The sequence below is a fragment of the Balaenoptera acutorostrata genome, chromosome 1 (assembly GCF_949987535.1).
Source record: "Balaenoptera acutorostrata chromosome 1, mBalAcu1.1, whole genome shotgun sequence".
Taxonomy (NCBI): Eukaryota; Metazoa; Chordata; class Mammalia; order Artiodactyla; family Balaenopteridae; genus Balaenoptera; species Balaenoptera acutorostrata.
In genome coordinates, this window is record NC_080064.1 from 113,448,241 (window position 1) to 113,468,291 (window position 20,051).

The 20,051-nt window shown below is 48.3% G+C and overlaps 1 protein-coding gene across 5 annotated transcripts in view; it reads right to left on the minus strand.

Moving 5' to 3' along the window:
* Nucleotides 1-20,051, minus strand: part of KCNN3 (potassium calcium-activated channel subfamily N member 3) — a 188,003-nt gene that overhangs the window by 21,174 nt on the left and 146,778 nt on the right. For all 5 annotated transcript variants that reach the window (XM_057548315.1, XM_007178480.2, XM_007178479.2 and 2 more), the window contains 2 exons: nt 7,635-7,776; nt 537-647 (listed from right to left, as the gene is read on the minus strand). In XM_057548315.1, coding sequence (XP_057404298.1) covers nt 537-647; nt 7,635-7,776 — 253 coding nt within the window. The remainder of the gene's footprint in view (nt 1-536; nt 648-7,634; nt 7,777-20,051) is intronic.

Sequence of the window (20,051 nt, forward strand, 5' to 3'; positions counted from 1 at the left end):
TCACCCTCCTTACCCACTTTCATGAAGTTACGAGGGAGAAACATTATTTGGAAAACCCAAAAGGGGGAAAATTGGATGATGACATTTTGATGAACGTTATTTTGGAGTGATTGTCTGTAATGATTTTTTTTAAAGGGTTGGATTTAGATACATTCCCAATATCGTTTTTAAGACTTTCTACTGCCCTTCCTAATGAGAAGCATGAAAATATTTAAGCATAAGAAAAACACCTCATGCTGGGTGATTTACTCGGTACCATTAGGCAAGGGGGGGGGGCGGGTTACATCATTGTATGCTATAGATGTAATTATCAGGAAAGTTATTTGGTTGCCTGAACCATGCACAGTGATTTAAGAGAAGACAGGAGCCTTCAGCGTTGGGACATTGTGCCCGTTTTGCGCTGGCTGTTTGCATGTGTCTGGGGCTCCCTCAACCCTCCACTGAAAGGTGGGGGCCTAACCCACTGTGGCTACTTTCTGACTGGCTCCCATGTTGGTCTTGAGTCCCCCGTTAAGACGTGGACAGTGGCGTTTTACCCGTTTGGTGAGCTGAGTGTCCATCATGAAGTTGTGAACGTGCTTCTCTGCTTTGGTGAGTTCCAGCTTTCGGGCCACCACGGCCACCACCAGGGCAGTACAGCCCGCACCCTGTGAGGGGACAGCAAGAGGACCAGGGGAGAGAGCACATCATTAAGAGGCAGGGCTCAGGCGGAAGACTCCACGTGCCCCGGGCCCACGGTGGGGTGTCCAGGAGTGGAGTGGGGACTTGAACTCTGGCTGGTCAAGGCCAAGCCACAAAACCCATCAGGGCCCTGATTCCCGCACCCATGAAGGGGTCTGCAGTGCTCTTGGCTTAGCTGCAGGGCTGACCTCTGGGAGACTGAGCCTTCCTAAAGCTGGCCACTTCTTCATGGAGCAGGATACTGGATGGGGCTGAGGCTTGGGGGAATTTAAAACACCGAACGATCACTTGGTCACCTGCCAGGGTGTGCAGGGAAGACAGAAAATCCACACACGCTCCCCCTCCCTCATGCATATCCCAGCCCCACTGCCAGCTCCAGAGCAGGGAGCCAGGAGGAAAGAAAGCCATGCAGTATGGATGGATCACCTGTTGGTGGTGGAGAGTTTTCCTGATAATAATCTAACGAAGAGGCAAAGCATCACCCCGCCAAGACTGCTTCCCAGGGCTACACTGGTTGGCATGAGTCTGTGTACTCAGCGGCTGAGCTTGCTCCCAGTTGGGTCTTTTTACTGGAGGTCTAGCCTATTACTCAGCACAAGAAATTCAGTTCCTTCTTGCTTTCACCAGGAGGCTCATGAATTCACCATCTTTCAGAGATTTAAAAGACGATAACAACACACCTGCCTCAAATCAGGATTTTAAGGGAACCCGCAGAAGGTGCTCAGGATTCTCCAGAGCAGCGTTCTTATTCTGCTCTGGAAGGTCCATTCCAGGGAAGCCCAGGGAGAGTGGGTAAAAGAGGCCGGTTCCTCAGGACTCATTTTCTCTCTCCTAATCCTCTGGGCGCATGTTTGACTGTCTGAGAAATGAGCAGAAATGGGCTCATCCCAACGTTCTTCCAAAGGACTTTGAAGTCCTCTTCGCTGTGCATCTTGACCTGGTTGGTTGGTGCGGGGTGGGGGGGGGGGGATCGAGAGAGAACTGCTCCTGCCCTGCTTCTCCTGCAGGCAGCAGATGACAGCCCCGCCCTTGCCTGGCTCTTGGAAGACAGCACCTGCCCCTCGGTGACCATCACCCTCTTCCTGCACGTGGGGCCGTGCACCATCCTAACCTCCACTCGTGGAAAGAGACAATAAGCTCAGAAAAGTCAGCAGTCTGATCCTCTAGATGTCAAACAGTAATTATAGTTGCCACAGAGCTCAGTTTAGCAATTGAGGTCCTAGGATTGAAGGAATCCATCAATAACATTTGGGGCTCACCCAGTCTAACAGAATGCATAGGAAACCTTAAAGACTGTTTTCAAAGGTACTATAATCCGTACCAGAGCTGGGAGGAATGCATATGGTAGATCAATCCCCTACTCTCTCCTTCATAATCTCTTTCCTTTGCCAGAGGTTGGCAAAGGTTGGTCGGTGCAAGGTTTTGGCACAGGTGAAGTTGGCAACGCTTTCGCCCAGCTTTTAACAAGGGTTCCCATGAAAACAATCTCATGTTTCTCGGTACACTTGGTCAGCCACCCATTTCTAGCACAACAAACTGAAAAGAAAGGAGCCTGTGTGAACTTTCCTTTTCTGACCTCATTTTCCTTTCTTGTTCAGGGACGGCCCTGTTTTCCTGGCATCTGTGACTTGCAGGAGACTCTGTGCCCAGTTTTCAAAGGATATGTAATGGGCAGTTGGACAGCCTGGGCTGTAGGTGCCATCAATTGAGCCAGGCCTCTAAAAGCAAAAAATAGCTTAAAAAGAAGCTGTTCTAGAGGCAAGATGTGTGCTCCATTTCCCCTCAAGCAGACCGAGTATATAATCCCTCTCTTTTGTATGGAGCTACAAAAGAGCTTTGGGCTGAACGCCCAAAAAGAGGGATATATCACTGTGTTAAAAATGGAACATCAGATGGAGAGGGTTCTTCCCAGGCTTCCTCATTTCCCTGGGTCCAGGGAAACTCTGCTTAAATCACTCCTGAAAGCTGGGGGCAGAATTAGCCTGAAGGAGTCTCCCTGCTCACCACGCCACTTTGGAAGTTTCATTAAAACAATCAACCATCCACAATCCTGAAGTTCCAGGGTCTAGATGGATTGCTCCATGGTTCTTGCTATGGCTCACAACCTAGGCTGCTGAATGCAGAAGGGTTCTAGTGAGAAGCTAGAGTGTTCTAACTAAGGAACCATCTATCTTATATGATTAAGATTCATTTCTGCATGGAGGCAGGAGGCTGGGCTAGATGACATTTCCCAGTTTCTTTCAACTTAAAGATGTCAAGGCTCTCCTATGGATATTTCTCTGAAGGATGCTTGGTTCTTAACCCCTAATTCTAACTTGAATAGATAGCAGTGGATACTTTCAACTTTTCTTTTAGAAAATCCATCATCTGGCTGAATTAGGGAAGTAGCCAATAATGAAGCCTAATCTGGTCATTCCCATTAAGAGGCAACCTTGTAAAGATGGGGTCAGACGTCAGCAACCTTCAGAAAGTGGTGTTCAGGGTGCTGAAATACAAACTGATCCTCTCCAGTGTGTGTGTGTGTGTGTGTGTGTGAGAGAGAGAGAGAGAGAGAGAGAGAGAGAGAGAGAGAAGCGGGGGGAGGGGAGGGAAGGGAAGGGAAGGGAAGGGAAGGGGAGAGGGGAGATGCAGAGAGACATAGAGCTGGAGCAGAGACTGAGACAGGGAACAAGTTGTGCTGCCTCCTCAGCAGATGGGACAGACAGGGGAAGTGGAAAGGAAGAAGCAGACAATAGGAAAAAAGGATGGGCTGATGGGAATTGAGTGGAAGGCAGGAAGAACAAGAAGCCTAAGACTTGAGTCAGAAGTTAATGGTCAACTTTGGCTCTTTAGAGGAAATAAAGGAAGTATTACGGGATTCCCCCTCCCTCCTGCTGTATTCACCTTTCAAGTGGTATAATGATCACCTATGTTCCTTTTGGGTCTTTTTACTTAGATGAGTTTATCAGCCTGACAGGGCCCTGTTAGCAGTTTGGGAATGCTTGTGTGATACGGCAGGGATGCGGGTTGGTTTTAAGAGACAGATTGCCAAGGGCTTGGCTGATTTGGGTGTGTGAGAGCTCCTGCTGTCCTAGCTGTCCTCGTGTGGAATCTCAGAAATGGTTGGTGGGCAGCGGGGCCATGTGAGGAGAGATCGGAGTGGGACAGAAGAGGGTAAGCAGCTGCTGGGATGACTTCCATGGGGTCAGATTGTGGAGCAAATCCATGACTCAGACTTTTGCCTTCAGAGGTGCCAAGTCCTGAATCCTTGTTGACACCAACTGAATTCCCTGGGTCTTGTCTGTCCAACACTGTTTCCACGGGAGGGCTGTGGGAGGGGAGAGGGTTCACCTCTAATGAGGTCGTCCTTGCCAAGGTACATGGTGAGCAGAAGCACAGGAGTGAACAGAGAAAGGAGGGGCTGGCCTGGGGTCAACATGCCTAACTCATCCATAGATCTGGACCCAAACCAGAGACCCAGTCTCCTCCACTCTGGTCCTCCTACTTCTTGTGTCCAAGAAACATTTTCCAGCTGGAAAACCTTAGAGTCTCAAAAAACAAGTATCCCAAGGGGAAAAGTATGAGGTGTACTTAACTAAAGAAGCATAAGATAAAATAAAATAAAACATAAATGAAAGTGACAAATGGAGGAGGGAAGCCTGGAGGATTTACAGTTGGATTCTGTTTCTGCAACAGATACCATGTAACAACTAAAATAACATCAATTGGTTTGAAACCAAGGTGTTTCAGGGAGAAGCTCATCTTCTAAAACTGACATTAAGCAGATGTCTTACTGAGCCCTCTTTTTCCCTCCTCCCCAAATGACTCAATTTGTGCTACCTTTTACTTCATCATCCCTTTCCTTTTGCAGTTCAAAGAAGCCTCTCTCATGAAGCCTCGGGGAAAAGCTCAGTGACCCCCACAGATATCCTGGAAGCTTTTGTCTATTTGTCCCTAATTCATGAAGGGTCCACAGAGTGAGTCCAGCCTTAGAAACTGGCTGTATTGAAATGGGATTCCTACCCAGGAGTCTTGGGGGCCCCAAAAGTCTTCCAGATGCCTGCAGAACCAAAAAAGCCTTCAAAGGCCCATTCTGGATACTAAATATTGCCAGCTTTCTCTCTACCTTATAACTGTCATCATAAAATTCTTTATGGAAAGATGATGCACTTTGAGATACCTGCTTTTGTGGGTGAAATCTCTCAAACACACCAGGTCTGTGCCAACAATGTCAAGTTGTTCAGACAATTATATACCCTGCTTAATGGTTGATAATTACACCGTTACTGGGATTGCCAAGAGAAAACAATGATTAAGACTATTTACAGCCCGCACACACAAATTCTTCCTTTCCCTTCCCGAGCAGGCCTTGCCTTGGCCTGCATGGTGTCCATGGTAACCAAACAGGAAGCCCTACCTTTAGTAAAGGCACTTGCAATAATAATCAGGAGATGTACAAAGTGTCGGGAGGCTGGGAGAGGGGAGGAAGGGATTCTCAGCCATGCGAAACCCTGGAAAGGAGTGACTCAGCTGGAAAAGTCACATTTGTTAGTAAAAATGCCACCAGGGTTCCTCACTGTCAGACCCCAGAGGGAGGCAGCTGATTTTAATTTGGGTAAACACACTGACAGTGAGAGGAGGGACGCTCCCTGTCCCTGTTATAGATAGGTATATATTTACACAGCAGGGTTTGTGCAAAAGGCATGTGCTGTATTTTTAATATGGGGGGGTGGGTATCGGTTCCTCCTCACTTGTTTGTTCTTTCCACTTTGATCACACCTCTCTCCACAAGGAACAAACACTCCTTTCCAAGGAGCTGCTACAGCCCCAGGAGCAAAAGCGGGTGCTGAAGACCACACCCCAGGAGAAGGCAGGGAGGGGCCCAGGGGTCCTGCCCACCCACCCCCCCCAGCTGTGCCAGAGCAGAAGCCCGGAGATGCAGGAGTGAGGGGACCAGGGAAATGGTGGCTATGGGGCCGCTTCTTGGATGGGGCACAGCTCCGTGCTGAGAGGGCGAATGGCTGGTATTTAAAAATAACAGAGGCTCCCAGCAGGGCCATCCACCTATTGGCAGCCCGGCTCTGTGCGGGCCTGGCTGAGAGCCGGTGCTGAGGCACAAAGCTTGAACCCCAGGAGCGGCTCTGAGACAGGAAAGCTTTGGCCTTCGGGCGGCATTTCATTCCTTTCTGGAAGGAAGAATCATTCCTTGGTTTCCTGGTGACAGCTGGAGCTGTGCCAGATAGACTCCTACTAACCGATGGGAGGTATTTGTTCTGAGGCCTTACACTTACCCGTGATTTATCCCAATCCCGGGGCTAAGCCTTTTCTCATTAACTGCTGCCCAGGACCTGCTAATATGCACCAGCTCTGGTTTTCAGTCGAAACGGGAGAGGACGGTGTCCAGTCGTGACATGGCAGCGCTGGACCCCTCCTGCTCACCAGCCCCACGGCCCCAGGCCTCTGACCCTATGGCCTCTGGTGCTCTGAGCTGCTTTGTCACCGAGATCAGTCCCAGGAGGCCACCAGGCTGGCGAGGGCTTAACCCCCTTCCCACTGCAGAAAGGAGTCACTTCCCTTTCAGAAGGAGGGTCTCTGGTGTCCTCCTGGAGAAGTGGGGGTGATGACTGAAATCGGAGGGAGTCCTGGAAGGATTTCGATGATGGGGGTGCGGAGAGGGCTCCCTGGGGAGGGCTGTCGTAACCAACCGCGGAGCCCTAGGACCAAGTCACAGGCCTCCTGTCCGCCCTCAGCCCCACGACACCCAGGCTTAGCTGCCTGCTCCTTCTCTGACCCTCAGCTCCCTCTTCTGAAAAGAGGACCCTGTGTGTTTACTCTGTACTCTGGGGTTCTGGGAAGGAGGTCAAAGACCAGGGCTGCCTGTCCTGGCCAGAAAGCGCAGCAAGGCGAGGAGCCCTCATCCCCGGCCAGTGACGGAGTAGCGTTGGCAGGGACGCCGAGGACACGCCAGCACTGAAGGCGGCGCAGCTCCTTGTTGCTGACGGAGTGCGTTAACATAAAGCATTGCAGTTTATCCCCCTCGCCAGCCAGGGAAGAGGGCAGAGCAGGCCTCCCATCCGCACTTGGTACTCGAGAATGCTGAGGTCCAACAGGCTAAGTGCCCTGCCTGGAGTCCACAGTGAGGTCATGGGGTCAGAGGCCTGCGGCTGTGGGGCTGGTGAGCAGGAGGGGTCCAGCGCTGCAGCGAGCACCGGGGACTCAGACTCTGGTCTGACTCCCTACCCACATTTCTCCCAAACTCCGTACTGTGTGGTCATGTGATGGGCACGAGTGTGTGTAGGGGTGGGGGATGGGATGGCAGGGTGATGGGCAGGAGGAATATACACCTTGAAAGGAGGCAGCACAGCTGCTGGACACCTGGGGAGAGATGGGGATGCAGTCACAGGTTAGCTGGGTGCCAACACTGGGAGGGAACTGGCACTCGGAACCTGGCACCTCAACATTTGGATGCAGAGGCCAAGAGTTGGCCCAGGGTCATGTCATCAAACCAAGACCGAACCAGTGGCCAACCCAGTCTAGGACACGGGTCTCTCATGGCCGGCTCAGTGCGTTCTAGCTATACTCTTATCAGATGTGGTACCAAGGTCTGCGGGGCCCAGGCGACAGGAAAGAGGACAATGAACTGCAAGCCCTGATGCTCACCGGGGCTGGTGGATGGGAGCAGAGGGTAAGACCCACGGCCAGCTACACTTGGCCCATTTCTGGGGGGCTATGAAGAGGCCATTAGCTGTCAGGAACTGGGACATAGTCCTATCTTAGACAAGGAAATGAAACAGTGAGAAGCCACGCAGATTTCACATCTGCCTTTCTACGTGCAGGGACACACACGCTGGCCTGTTAACTAGCAGCTGGCCCCATGCCCGGATGAGGAGGGCCCCCTGCACCCACCATAAAGGCGCTGCTCCTAGCAGCATTCGGTGGGTGGGGAAGGGTAACTGGCCGAGGCAGGTACTCACCATGATGCCCGTGAGAAGACAGACACCTTTCCCACAGTATGTGTGGGGCACCATATCCCCATAACCAATGGAAAGGAATGTGATAGAGATGAGCCACATGGCACCCAGAAAGTTACTAGTTACGTCCTGCTGGTCATGGTACCTGCCGGGGGGGAAGACAGGAGTTAGTTAGTGGAACTGCCATTCCCGGGAGTAAAGGCTCTGGGCAAACCTGGACAAAGAAGGAAATGTGACATTTTGCTGAGATGGAGACAGCAGCGATGGTGGCACACGGATCTCTTCAGGAGACTGAAGCTGCCGCAACTCTGCCCACCCAGGTCCTGCCTACAGTTCTCCGTCCATCCCCCAACCCCCCCACCACGAGTTTGGTCCCAGCGGTAAAATGTTTTGTCATGATTTGCACCATATCATAGACGTCCTTTCGGTAAAATACCTTTGGATGAAATCATGCAGTAACAAAATTTAGATTTTGCCTTCCAAGCTGACAGTCTAAATGTATGTGGATGTGATTAATCTGAAATCACAAGCTCTGAATAAGGAAAATGTCAAAAAAAAAATCACCAAACGCATTTAGCAATTTCCCCTAAGAAGGCTGATGGAGCCCAAAGACTGGCACCTCCCAGGTGTCTGGAGGGAGGCTGCGGTAGCCGGGGCGCTCTTGGAGCTGTTTCCAGGGGGAGGCCCTGGAGTCTCCACGGGGCCACGGCCTCCTCTTCTGAGCTGGATGGAGGCTCGTGGCTGTCCTGCCCTGGGAGGAACCAGCTGGAAACGCATCACCACCATTCCCTCTGCCGGATACCCATTCCACCCCATCCTTTTCCTCCCTCCCTTCATCCCCAAACACCAAGGCCCGCTGTGGGCCAGGCTCTGTGCCAGGCTCTGAGATAGAAAGATGAACAGGATACAGCCCCTGCCTTAGGGTTCTAAGCCCAGGGCAACGGTCCATCAAGGATGCAGACATTTGTGAAAGCGTCAGTAAGTGAGTGGACGAGGCACCTGGAGGACAGGAGGGAAAGGGCAATGACCTCGACTCAAATGTAGGAGGGTTAGTCAGAGGCTTGAGTTTTCCAGGCAGGCTGGGGGAAAGGTGTTCCAGGCAGGGGGAATGCCCTTATGAAAAGCCAGGGCCCAACTTGAGTGCAGCAGGTGGGCCTGGCTGCACCTGGGGTGGCAGGGCAGATGAAGGTGGGTCCTTTCTCAAAATGTCCTCTAACAGGATGAGCCTGAATGACAGGGACATCACTCCTTGATAAACTCTTCCCATCAGCCTCTTGTAGGCCACTGGATGGGACAGGTGAGACGGGGCCAGGGAGACCAAACCATCCTGGTTGGATAGAGCAGAAAGCCATTTAGGAACCTTAATCTACAGAACTGAGTTACCAGCAAGGCTTACATGACGTGCTTGGGATGGGGTCTGGTACAAGGAGGCCCCCAGAAAGTATTAGCTGCTACCGTCAGTGCTCTCCCTGAGCCCCACACCCCCACCAACAGGGTCTGGCGCCCAGTGGGCAATTGACAAATGTTGCTTTTCTTACCCTTACCCCCCGCCCCAGGTCAGGTGTGCTGGAAAGGCTGCAGATACGGGTGCATGTGGAGATGAGCGTAAAAGGAGGCAGAAGTCTGCTAGTCAGAAAGGAGATGGAGGGCACGTGAGTGGGGAACACCAAGGACACTCTGTGACGGATACCGTTTATTGACTCACACTGTATTAGCGGGAGCCACACAATACAAACTATCCTGTGGCTAGCTAGCACTTTGTGTACAAACACTCACATTCTCACAACATCCTGTAAAGTGTTTTTACAGGTAAGCAACTGGAAGCACAGAGGCATTGAGTGACTTGCCTGAAAACACACAGGAAGTAACCAAAGCAAAGCCCATGCCCTTTTCGCTATTCCCTCAGCATCAGGGAGATGGAAGCGACTGCTGTGTGCCTTGGGGAATGATGAGGAAGTTTTAGCAACAGGAGGGCACCTGGGCTCCAGCAGCAAGTGATGAGGTAGCTATGGAGACTGATTTTGGAAGGCCATGAATTCCAGGATAAGAGGTTTGGATCTGGTCTTAGAGGCCTTGGAAATGATTCTTGGCTCTTGAGCAGATGAATGACAAGATGACATGGCCCACTGGGAAGAGTGGTCTGTAGGTGGTAAGTAGACTGATTCAAAAGATGCAGCACAGGGGTGGGGTAGCCAGGTGGGAAGCAAATGCGCAAAGCCAGGAGGGAGGTGCAGGCAGCAACCTTCATGGCCCACCTGAGCCTGGCCCAAGCAGATCCCAGTAAGCACATCGTTGGTGGGCCGTCCAGCCCCAACTTGAATCCTCCACCAGTAACTAGAGGAGGGTGGCTTTAGCCTTTCATAGCTGTCTGCACAAGGGCATGCATGCCCAGAACTCTAGGGGCGACATCTGAAAAGCAGACATCCCTCCCCAAAGCTCTGCTGGTTAAGTTGTCTTACCTGCCCTCCCCTACCTGCTTTGCTTGCTCCCCAGCGATATTCTGTTGCTACCCAGATGGCACCCTGGCTGCCTGCCCCTTCCAGGTGGCCTCATGTCCCCAGGGCTGCACTGTGTCTGCTCATCTGGCCACACTGGAGTAGCATAGGCTGTTGGTGCCCAGGTCTGATCCCCGAGAGGGAGTGTGCCCTGCCCTGCCCCGGGACACCTGCCCCATCCCAGGTCTGATCCCCGAGAGGGAGTGTGCCCTGCCCTGCCCTGCCCCGGGACACCTGCCCCATCCCAGGTCTGATCCCCGAGAGGGAGCGTGCCCTGCCCCGCCCCGGGACACCTGCCCCATCCCAGGTCTGATCCCTGAGAGGGAGCGTGCCCTGCCCTGCCCCGGGACACCTGCCCCATCCCAGGTCTGATCCCCGAGAGGGAGTGTGCCCTGCCCTGCCCTGCCCCGGGACACCTGCCCCATCCCAGGTCTGATCCCCGAGAGGGAGCGTGCCCTGCCCCGCCCCGGGACACCTGCCCCATCCCAGGTCTGATCCCTGAGAGGGAGCGTGCCCTGCCCTGCCCCGGGACACCCGCCCCATCCCAGGTCTGACATGGCCTTGGATGGGCAGCCACCCTCCCCATCCCGCTCCCCACAGCCCTGGGTCTCTGCAAGGCGCTTGGGCTGATGTGGTCCCCTCCACTCACAGCCCGCTGCTCTTTGGCCAGGAAGAATGGTGGTGACCCTGGCTCTAAGGGCCTGTGCTGAGGTTAGTGGTGGGGATTCCTTCCCTGGAGGGATGGACTTTGGAGTCTGTGAAGCAGCGAGACTCAGTGACAGGTTGAGTGTGGGGACACAGAAGGGGCAAGACTTAAAGATGGCTCCATGCCACAAGCCAGCAACACGCAAACACATGTGTAGAGTACAGCCGGGGTCGTCATCTCCCGGAAGGGGTCTTGGGTCAGGTCTGATGACGGTGAGGTTGAGGCAGTGGGTAGAGAGGAGGCGAGCCTGTGGTCTCGGGCTCAGTTTCCCTGGCTTCGAGCCCCAGCTCCACCTTAAGTAGCTCCACGGCTGTGGGCAAATGACTTAACCTCTCTGTGACCCAGTTTCTTTATCTGCAGATGGGAGGAGTAAGGAAAATAATTCACCAGCAATATTAGCACAGTACTCGGCCCAGAGTAAGTGCACACTAAGTGTCAGCAATTACCATTATTGCTGAGATTGGTATGTGTTATCAGTCTGAGAAACAATCTATAGAAAAATACAGTGGTAGGGATTTACAAGTGCAGTGGGTAGAGGGTCCCAGCAGGGAGGGAAGAAGATGGAGGGAGGGATGAAGATGGAGGGAGGGATGATGATGGAGGGAGGGATGAAGATGGAGGGAGGGATGAAGATGGAGGGAGGGACGATGATGGAAGGGGGAATGAAGATGAAGTGGGGGGATGAAGATGAAGGAGGATGTAGATAAAGATGTCTTGGCATTTAGGCTGGAAAACTATCTGATGAAGGGATGAAAGGAATCTACTGTAAGTTCTTGGACAAAGAAGGGACATGAGACACTTGGTATCTGAGAATGATTCTTCTAGCAGCTACATGTAAGACTGATTAAAGAAGACAGGCCCCAGACAGCGAGAACCTCTAGAAAGTTTGCAGGTACCCAAGGAGAAGCAATGGAGAGACTTGAATGCTGAACTATGGGGTTTGGACTTAATTTGCAGCCTGTCTTCTGTGGACTTATTGGCTTTACTGTGCACATGGGTCTCTAAAGTCCTCCTTTCTTTGCTTAGACTAGAGTTCCTGAGCTGCTCGGCTGCCCTCAGAACCATGGCCCATCCTATTCATATGTGGGTGGATTCTGAGGTAAAGAGATCAGAACTCAAAGTGGAATTAAATAAAAGCAACCAGTAATGTGTCTCTCTTTTTAAAGGTGAGGTTTGATTTACTGCTTTATTTTTCTCTAAATTCTCTTTATGTTCTTGTGGGTTTCTTTTTCATTCACCATTTAAAATCCCTTGGTGCTAACTATGTGTGCTGAGGAGAGGAGAAGCAGATCTTGAGGATGTTATTCATTCATCGTTTGTCAGACTTTGATGATCTCCCCTCTGACAGGGGCTATTGAAGATCTGGAGATGAATCGGACATGCACCCTGCTCTCCCATGGCTTGGAGCATCGTCATGGAGATAAGACACACATGCAACTCACCAAGCAGGAAGTGATGAGTGAGAGAGCAGGGCTGGTGATTCAGGACTGTGGGAGTGGAGAGGAGGGAAAATTTGTTTCCAAATCTATTCACAATTTTAGAGTGGTTTACACTTGTCACAAACTCACATACTAATCTCATGATATTTTTTGCAATAGAGAATTTTTTGGAGAAGAGTCCCATGTTTTTCCTTAAAGGCTAAGGAGGAAAAGGTGTAGGTTTTTTTTAGGGTTATTATAGTTATTAATTCATCATTAGCGTGTGTGGACTATGGTTTTTTTCACTTTTTAATATTATGAAATAAATGATAGATATGGAAGATTGTATGATTGGGTAAAGATGGTAGATGAAACACACATGTTACTTTTGTTATCTCTTCACATCCCTCTACAACTAACAGTTTTAGTTCCCTGCTTTTAAAAATAAGCAGACAACCAGGAATCCCCAGACATCTGAAGAAAGTCTCAAACATTAAAGACACAGACCAAATCAGTCAATTAAACAAACAAAGAAAAAAGACTCTGGATCAAATACTGACCATTAATAGAGAAGAACTCTTGAAACAAATCCTGTAATTAACATCTTAAGAGAGATAAAATAAGATATTGGACCCATGAGACAAGAATGACATGCTATACCAAAAAAGTCCTCCCACAGGGCTGGAAAATAAATTGAGGAAGTTTCCCAAAAGACAGTGAAAGAGATGAAAATAGGAGAAAATTAGTGAATCAATCTACCAATTCAAATACCGAGAGTCTCAGAAAGAGAGAACTGGAAAAAAAGAAGGAGGAGGAGAAAAAAGGAAAAGAAGGAAAGAAGTAATCATTAAAGACATCATTAAAAAACTTCCCATAGCGGAAGGACACACGTTTCTAGATTAAGGGCCACTGTTCCCAGCACAGTGGTTGGAAATAGAGTCACAGCAAGGCACATTATTGTGAAAGTTTAGAACACCAGGGGGAAAAGAGAAGACTCTATGGAGCTTCCAGGGAGACAGAGAGAGAGGTCAAACACAGGAATCAGAAGTCAGAGTGACTCTGGACTTTTTCACAGCAACGCTGGAAGCTAGAAGGCCATGGAATAAAGGCTTCAAAATTCTGAAGGAAAATTATCTCCAAACCAGAATTCCAAACCAGCCAAGGCTCTCAAAGATTTGCCTCCTTTGCACCCTTTCTCATGAAGCTACAGGAGGGTGTGCGTCACCAGAACAAAGGAGTAAACCCAGAAGCAGGAAGCCCTGAGATGGAGGAAACTGGGGATCCACAGAGGAGAGAGGCCCGGGGTGATGGCACCAGGAGGTCCTTGGGTGACGGCCACGCACCAGGCGTGGAGGGCAACCCGTCCAGACTGGAGCAGGTCAGACAGCTCTGGAAGGTATTTCTCCAAGAAGATGAAATTGATAGAAAACCTACAGTGCCTAAACATCCTGAGAAGAAATTTAGACAACTGTCAGAGTCTAGAATTGAGTTAGTGATAAATACACAGCAAACTAAGCAAATGAACAAACACGGTAATTAACCAGGAGAAACAAAAAGTTATGCAGGGAAGGAAAAGCTATCATCCTTTACTACAAGGCTCAGCTCTGAATAGAGTCAAATTAGTGTTGGCTGAGTAATGTAAACACCGATTACTGGTCTAACCAAAAACGCGATATAATGATGAAAGGAGGATGGGGGGAGAGGAAGAGTTGGAGGGGAGGAAAAGGAACTAAATCCTCATCTTCCATCGTGGGAAGGGGATAGATGATGCCGAAACCAAAGCACCGAAAAGCAGCAATACAAGTGTGTTATGAAGATACATGGAGGAAAAGGTTAAAATTAATTAGCGAAAGAAGGTAAAAGCGCTACCCCTGGGAAGGCATAAATGGGAAAAACTGGTAGAGGACAGCAAATACCACAGAACAATTGACTCTAAGTGTATGCAGGTATAACTTCCATAATATCAAACACAAAACTAAACCTAAGAGAAAAAACCCACAAATATATATAACATAAAATTAAGTTACAAAGCATAAAAGTAAGCATTCCTGAACTCACTGTCCTGTTGAAAATACTTGTGCATTTTCTCCATTCTCAGCCTCCCATGTCCCCCCAGATATCATCAACATCTTGGATTTCATGTTTGTGTTCTTGTTTTTCTTCACAGTGCTTCTCTTTTTAAAAATTTTTTAATTTTTTAATTTAATTGAAGTATAGTTGATTTACAATGTTGTGTTAGTTTCAGGTGTACAGCAAAGTGATTCAGTTATATATATATATATATTTTTTTTCAGATTCTTTTCCCTTACAGGTTATCACAAAATATTGAATAGACTTCCCTGCGCTATACAGTAGGTCCTTGTTGGTTATCTATTTTATATATAGAAGTGTGTATATGTTAATCTCAAACTCCTCACAGCGCTTCTACCTAGCTATGTATACCTACCTAAACAATATATAATTTAGTTTTGTCTACTTCTGAATTTTATAAAAATGAAATCGTACCATAAGAGTGTGATAGGCAGCCTCTAAAATGACCCCCGGTATTCTCCCTCTTCCTGGGGTATTCACACACTTTTGTAATCCCCTCCTTTTAAGTGTGGGCTGGACCTAGTAACTTGTTTCTGAGGAATAGAATATGGCAGAATATGGCTATCACTTCTAAGGTTGGGTTACAGGAAGTCTGTGGCTTCTGTCTGGGAGATCTCTACCTTGTTCTCTTTTGAATTGCTCTCCCTTGGGAGAAGCCACCCAAGTGGTGAGTGAACTTGGGAGCAGAAACCCCTTAAGTCAAGCCTTAAGGTGAGACCACAGGCCTGAACTACAATCTCATGAGACCTCTTGAGCCAGAGGTACCCATTTAAGCTGTCCCTGAATTCCTGATGCATAGCAACTGTGAGATAGCAGACGTTTGTTGTTTTAAGCTGCTAAATTACAGGGCAATTTGCGATGGTCCAGCCACCGCAGGGGGTCTTCCAGGTCCCCACGGAGAGGGGTAAGGGACTGAATAGCACCGTGAGTATGGGGTCAGAAGGACCAAGACAACTGATGGTTGCAAGGCACTTTATTTAGAATTTACTGAATCTTATATAGACAGAAGAGGAACTCCTTATTAGACAATGAACCCATAGAATTGCTTATCATCTCAGTTCAGTCACCACCATGGACGTCAACAAGTTTACAACTATCCTTGAACATTATCTTCCCTTAACCAGGCACACACACAGCCCCCAGCCATAAGGAATAACCAGGACTCTCAGTTCCCTGAGGTCTCCTGGCTTGAGATAGCTTTGCTAATCTCTTTTACATTCCTCAGGCCTGGGACAAAGAGTGCATTCCAAGTCAAGGGTAAGGGCTTTGCGTTTTGTGAGAGACATACTGTCTCCTCTAGGAGTTACCTCCGGCTAAGACTGCATGCTTTCCACAGCAATAGATAACTAATACAATGAACTCTTCTCTGAATTGCTTTTTTCCACTCAACATATATGTTGATATATGTGACTATAGTGTATTCTCATTCCTGCACTGTGCTTCATCTTATGAATATACCATTATTTATTCATTCACCTCTTGATGGACATTTGCGTTGTTTCTAGGTTTTTCCTCTAATGAGCAATACTGCTACAAACATTCTTAATCATAGTTCCTGGTTGTGTTAGAGTCTTAGGACACATACCTAAGAGTGGATTTACTGGTTTGTAAGGCAGGTACATATTTAACTTCCTTTGAAAATGTCAAGTTATTTTCCAAAATGGCAGTACCATTAGGTTTCTACCAGCAGTGAATACGTGTTCCTGTTGCTCTATGTCTTTATCAACACATCATCATCTGACTTTAATTTTTGCCAAACCAGTGGGCACACTGGTATCTCATCATGCTTTTACTTTACATTTTCCTGATAAAAGCTGTGTATCCTTTTGTATGTTTATTGGTCATTCGTGTTTCCTCTTCTGTGAGGTACCATTCATGACTTTTGCTCATTTTTCTATTGGTTTGTTTTTGTCTTTTATTCTAATTCATTATAAGAGCTCTTTATATAATTCTAGATAAGAACTTTGTCAGTTTATGTATTGCAAATATCTTCTCCCAGTTTGTGCCAGGTCTTTTTATTTGCTTTATAGTATTTTTGATGAACAGAAGTTTTAAATTTTACTATAGTTGAATTGATCATCCTTTTCATTTATAATTAGCAACCTGTTTAATTTTTTAAAGAAATCCTTTCCTATCTGCGGTTATAAGACTTTCTTTTAAATGTTTCTAAATGTGGCCTTTCACATTTAAGTCTTCAATTCACCTGGAATTGATTTTGTGTGTGGTGTGAGGTAGGGATACAACTTCATCTTTTTTCATATGGATAACCAATTATCCCAGGTCCACTTAACGAGTAGTTCATCCTTTCTCCCACTGAGAATGCTCCCTCTGTCATATAGATTATATGTGAAAGTGAAGCTATTTCTGGGTTCTCTATTCTGTTCCTTGGCCTATTTGTCCAACCCTGGAGTTACATTATACTCCTCTTTGTAACCTTTTCTGGGTACCTTCTCAGAGCCTAATGCATGAAAGGTGCTCAGTAAATATTTGTGGAACGAATATGGCCTACTTGTTGCTTTTCCTGTCCCTTTGTGAAAGCGATGCTTGCTTTAGTAATTCAGTGACTCATGTTAAGGTGACTTCAGCTGTTCTCTTTGGCAGATAAACTTTTGTCAAACTGGCTGCCAAATTCCTTGGGCTTGGAGTTGGTTCTCACTATTCATAAGAACTCAGCTTCTTGACAGTAGCTGTGACCTAGCTCTTTTCATATGGATCTTAGTGATTTAATGGCTCTAGACATTTGTCCTGGGTCTGGTTTGTTTGTTGGGAATTTTCAGGAATCAAGCCAAGTGGATTTTTTGTCTTCACCTTCCAGTCATTCCCCAGCTTCACACAGTCAGATCCCAGCCCCCACTGAGCTGTGGAACCCGTGCTTGCTCAGTTCTCCAGTGAAAAACCCAACATGTTCCTGACTCGACCCCTTGGTGGCCTTGGATCCCATTGGTGCCTCCCTTCTCAGAACAGTCCTCTTGGCATCTTCAGTGGCTTGCTCTCCTGCCTTCCTCCTGCCCTGACAATCCTTCTTGGCTTCTTCTTCTGGCCTCCTCTTCAATGTTGCTGTGCTCCAAGCTTGCTTCACACCTTTCTTGCTTCTCTCATGCCTGCCACTGTCCTCGCTGATCCCTTCTAAATGACCCTTCAAGAAGCAGCTCAAAGCCCACCCTGACCCACCCAGCCAATGTGGGCTCTCTGTCTCTAACCCCACACCACTCAGCTTCTGCACTCTCCATTTGATGCCTACACACTGTCTTTGGTAGGAGACCACCGGTGTGGACCATGGTTAGGTGTCATTGTGGACTACCTATGTTTGAATCTGGGTTTTGCTCCTTAGTATCTACATGACCTTGTCCTCAGTCTTCCTATCTGTAAAAGGGGATAATACTTGTACCAGCCCACACAGAGTTACCTTTAGGGTTAAATGAGCTAATATTTCTAAACCATTAGAACAGTGCCTGGCACATAGACACACTAAAAAATGTTGGCTATTGTTGTGCTGTTACAATCTAGTGTGTATAAGCCTGGCCTTGTCATAGCAGAAAAGATGCAGGATCTGGAGCTGAAGGACTGCCTTTCATGCCCTAATGTCTTTGTGACCTTGAACAAATTACTGTCTCAGGATCTGTTTCCTCTTTACCGAATCAAGGTGTAATAATGTCTGCCCTGACCATCTCACAAGGCTGTGGTGAGGAGCGAATGTGGAAGGGCTTTGTCCACCTGGAACGTATGATGCACACAGAGGCATGTGACTGCCTCTTGAAGAGCCTCCCACCTGGGGCTTCGTCCTAGTGACAAGGAGAGCCACATGGGACATGGAGGGGGAACAGGCAGCAGACACTGCCAGGTAAGGAAACAGTCATTCATTCCTCCCAGGTTCTCCTTTCACTCGTCCTTTGTTCCACTGCTGTGGGTTGACCACAGCCCTTCTGTATGGTGATTTGCAGTGTGAAGCCCTTATCGCTATCATATCCTATCTGCTTCGTCTTCAAAATATGCCCTGAATCTGCCCAGTCCCCACCACCTTTGCTGCTACCACCTGGTCCAGGCCTTGCCCTCTCACCTGGACCACGCAGTAGTCACCTAACTGATCTCCCTGCTTCTGCCTATATGACCCCCACCCACCATCCACTAACAGCAGCCAGAGTGGTCCTTGCAAAACAGTAAGACAGACCATGTCATCTCTTTGCTCCAAAATTCCTGCATCCCTCAGAACAAGAGCCAAAGTCCTCATGGGCCTAAAGAACCCTCCCCCATAGCCCAGGGGCCTCTCTGACCCCATATCCCATGAGCTGCCCCCTCATCCACTCTGCTCCTGCCATCTGGTTTCTGTACAGCTCCTTGTGCAGCCCAGCTTTACTCCGTCTCAGAGTTTGGGTCCCTGCCATGCCTTGTACCCGGAAGGCTCTCACCTCAATTAATTGCAGGCCTTTGCTCAAACATCAGTTCTCAGGAAAGTGTTCCCTGTCCCCTATTATGACACACGACTGCCCACACCCACCATGCCCCACTTTCCTCTTCTGTGTCACTTTTCTCCATGTGTGTATCACCACTTGACATAATACATATTTGGCTTATTTTTGTGTTTATTGACTGTCAGTCCCCATTAGAATACAAGCTTCATGAAGGAAAGGACTTTTTCTACTTTGTCTACCGTGCTAGAAATACTTGTTGAATGTATGAATGAATGATCCCATTTTGTCTTTATCACAAGCCAGCAGGACAAGGTCAGCAGGACAGGGGCTGTTATCCCAATTTTATAATAAAACAATGAGAAGCTCAAGAGACTAACTAACTGGTCTCCCAAACTTCTCAGAGCAAATGAGTGAAAAAACTGGGCCAGAAACCCAACTTTTTTCTGATTCTAGAAATGGCTGCAGTGAGCAGGACCTAGGATGGGGCGTGGTGGCAGCATCTGTGGGCCTGGGCAGACGCCAGCCTGTCCTGGCAACGCGGAGCTCCTGCTTGCTCCCTGCCAGTAGGACAATGGCCAGGGGACTGCGTGTGACTGGCGAGTGAGTACCAGCTGGGATCAGGGGGCCTGAGAAGCTCTTCTTAAGGGAAGACATTTTCATGGAGTCCTGGGTTTTACTCCCATCCCTACCTCTACTTTTGTCTTGGTTGCCAATATAATCAACTCCTAATTATCAAGGGCCCTCATCATGCAAGGGCATGTGATTCCAGCATTGGGGAGAAAATCGCCATTTCTTAAGCATATTATGAGCCTTAGTTTAGGAGGACTCGAGAAATGCTTGAGGTATATGAAAGAGTACCACTGAAATTCAAAGTTAGCTGAGGAATAAATGGCTTATTACAGTGACTTTAGAGCTACTCTGTTATTCCAGCTACAAGTGAATTCACATAAAGACCAAAAAAAAAAAAATTCTTTCTTTTCTTAAAAACAATCTCCCTCATAAACATCTTAAAATATAAAATAAATGGCCCTGGAGGCCCAGGGCTAACCACCAGCCTACTGATGTCTGACGACACACGCACCCATGAAGTCACTCCCTCATCTGCCTCATTCCTATAGCCAGTGTTGTATTTTTTACAAGTTGGCTTTGAATTTAGGAAAATAAGGACGTTTCCCTCCACCAGGTAATTCAAGGCAACAGCACTGAATCTTTCCAAGGCAAACCTAAATCTAGTCTCTTGTTTCCAGCCCCAAGAACTAACAGCATGGGTACAAAGCCTCTGGTTATTTTTAAAAGGGGAG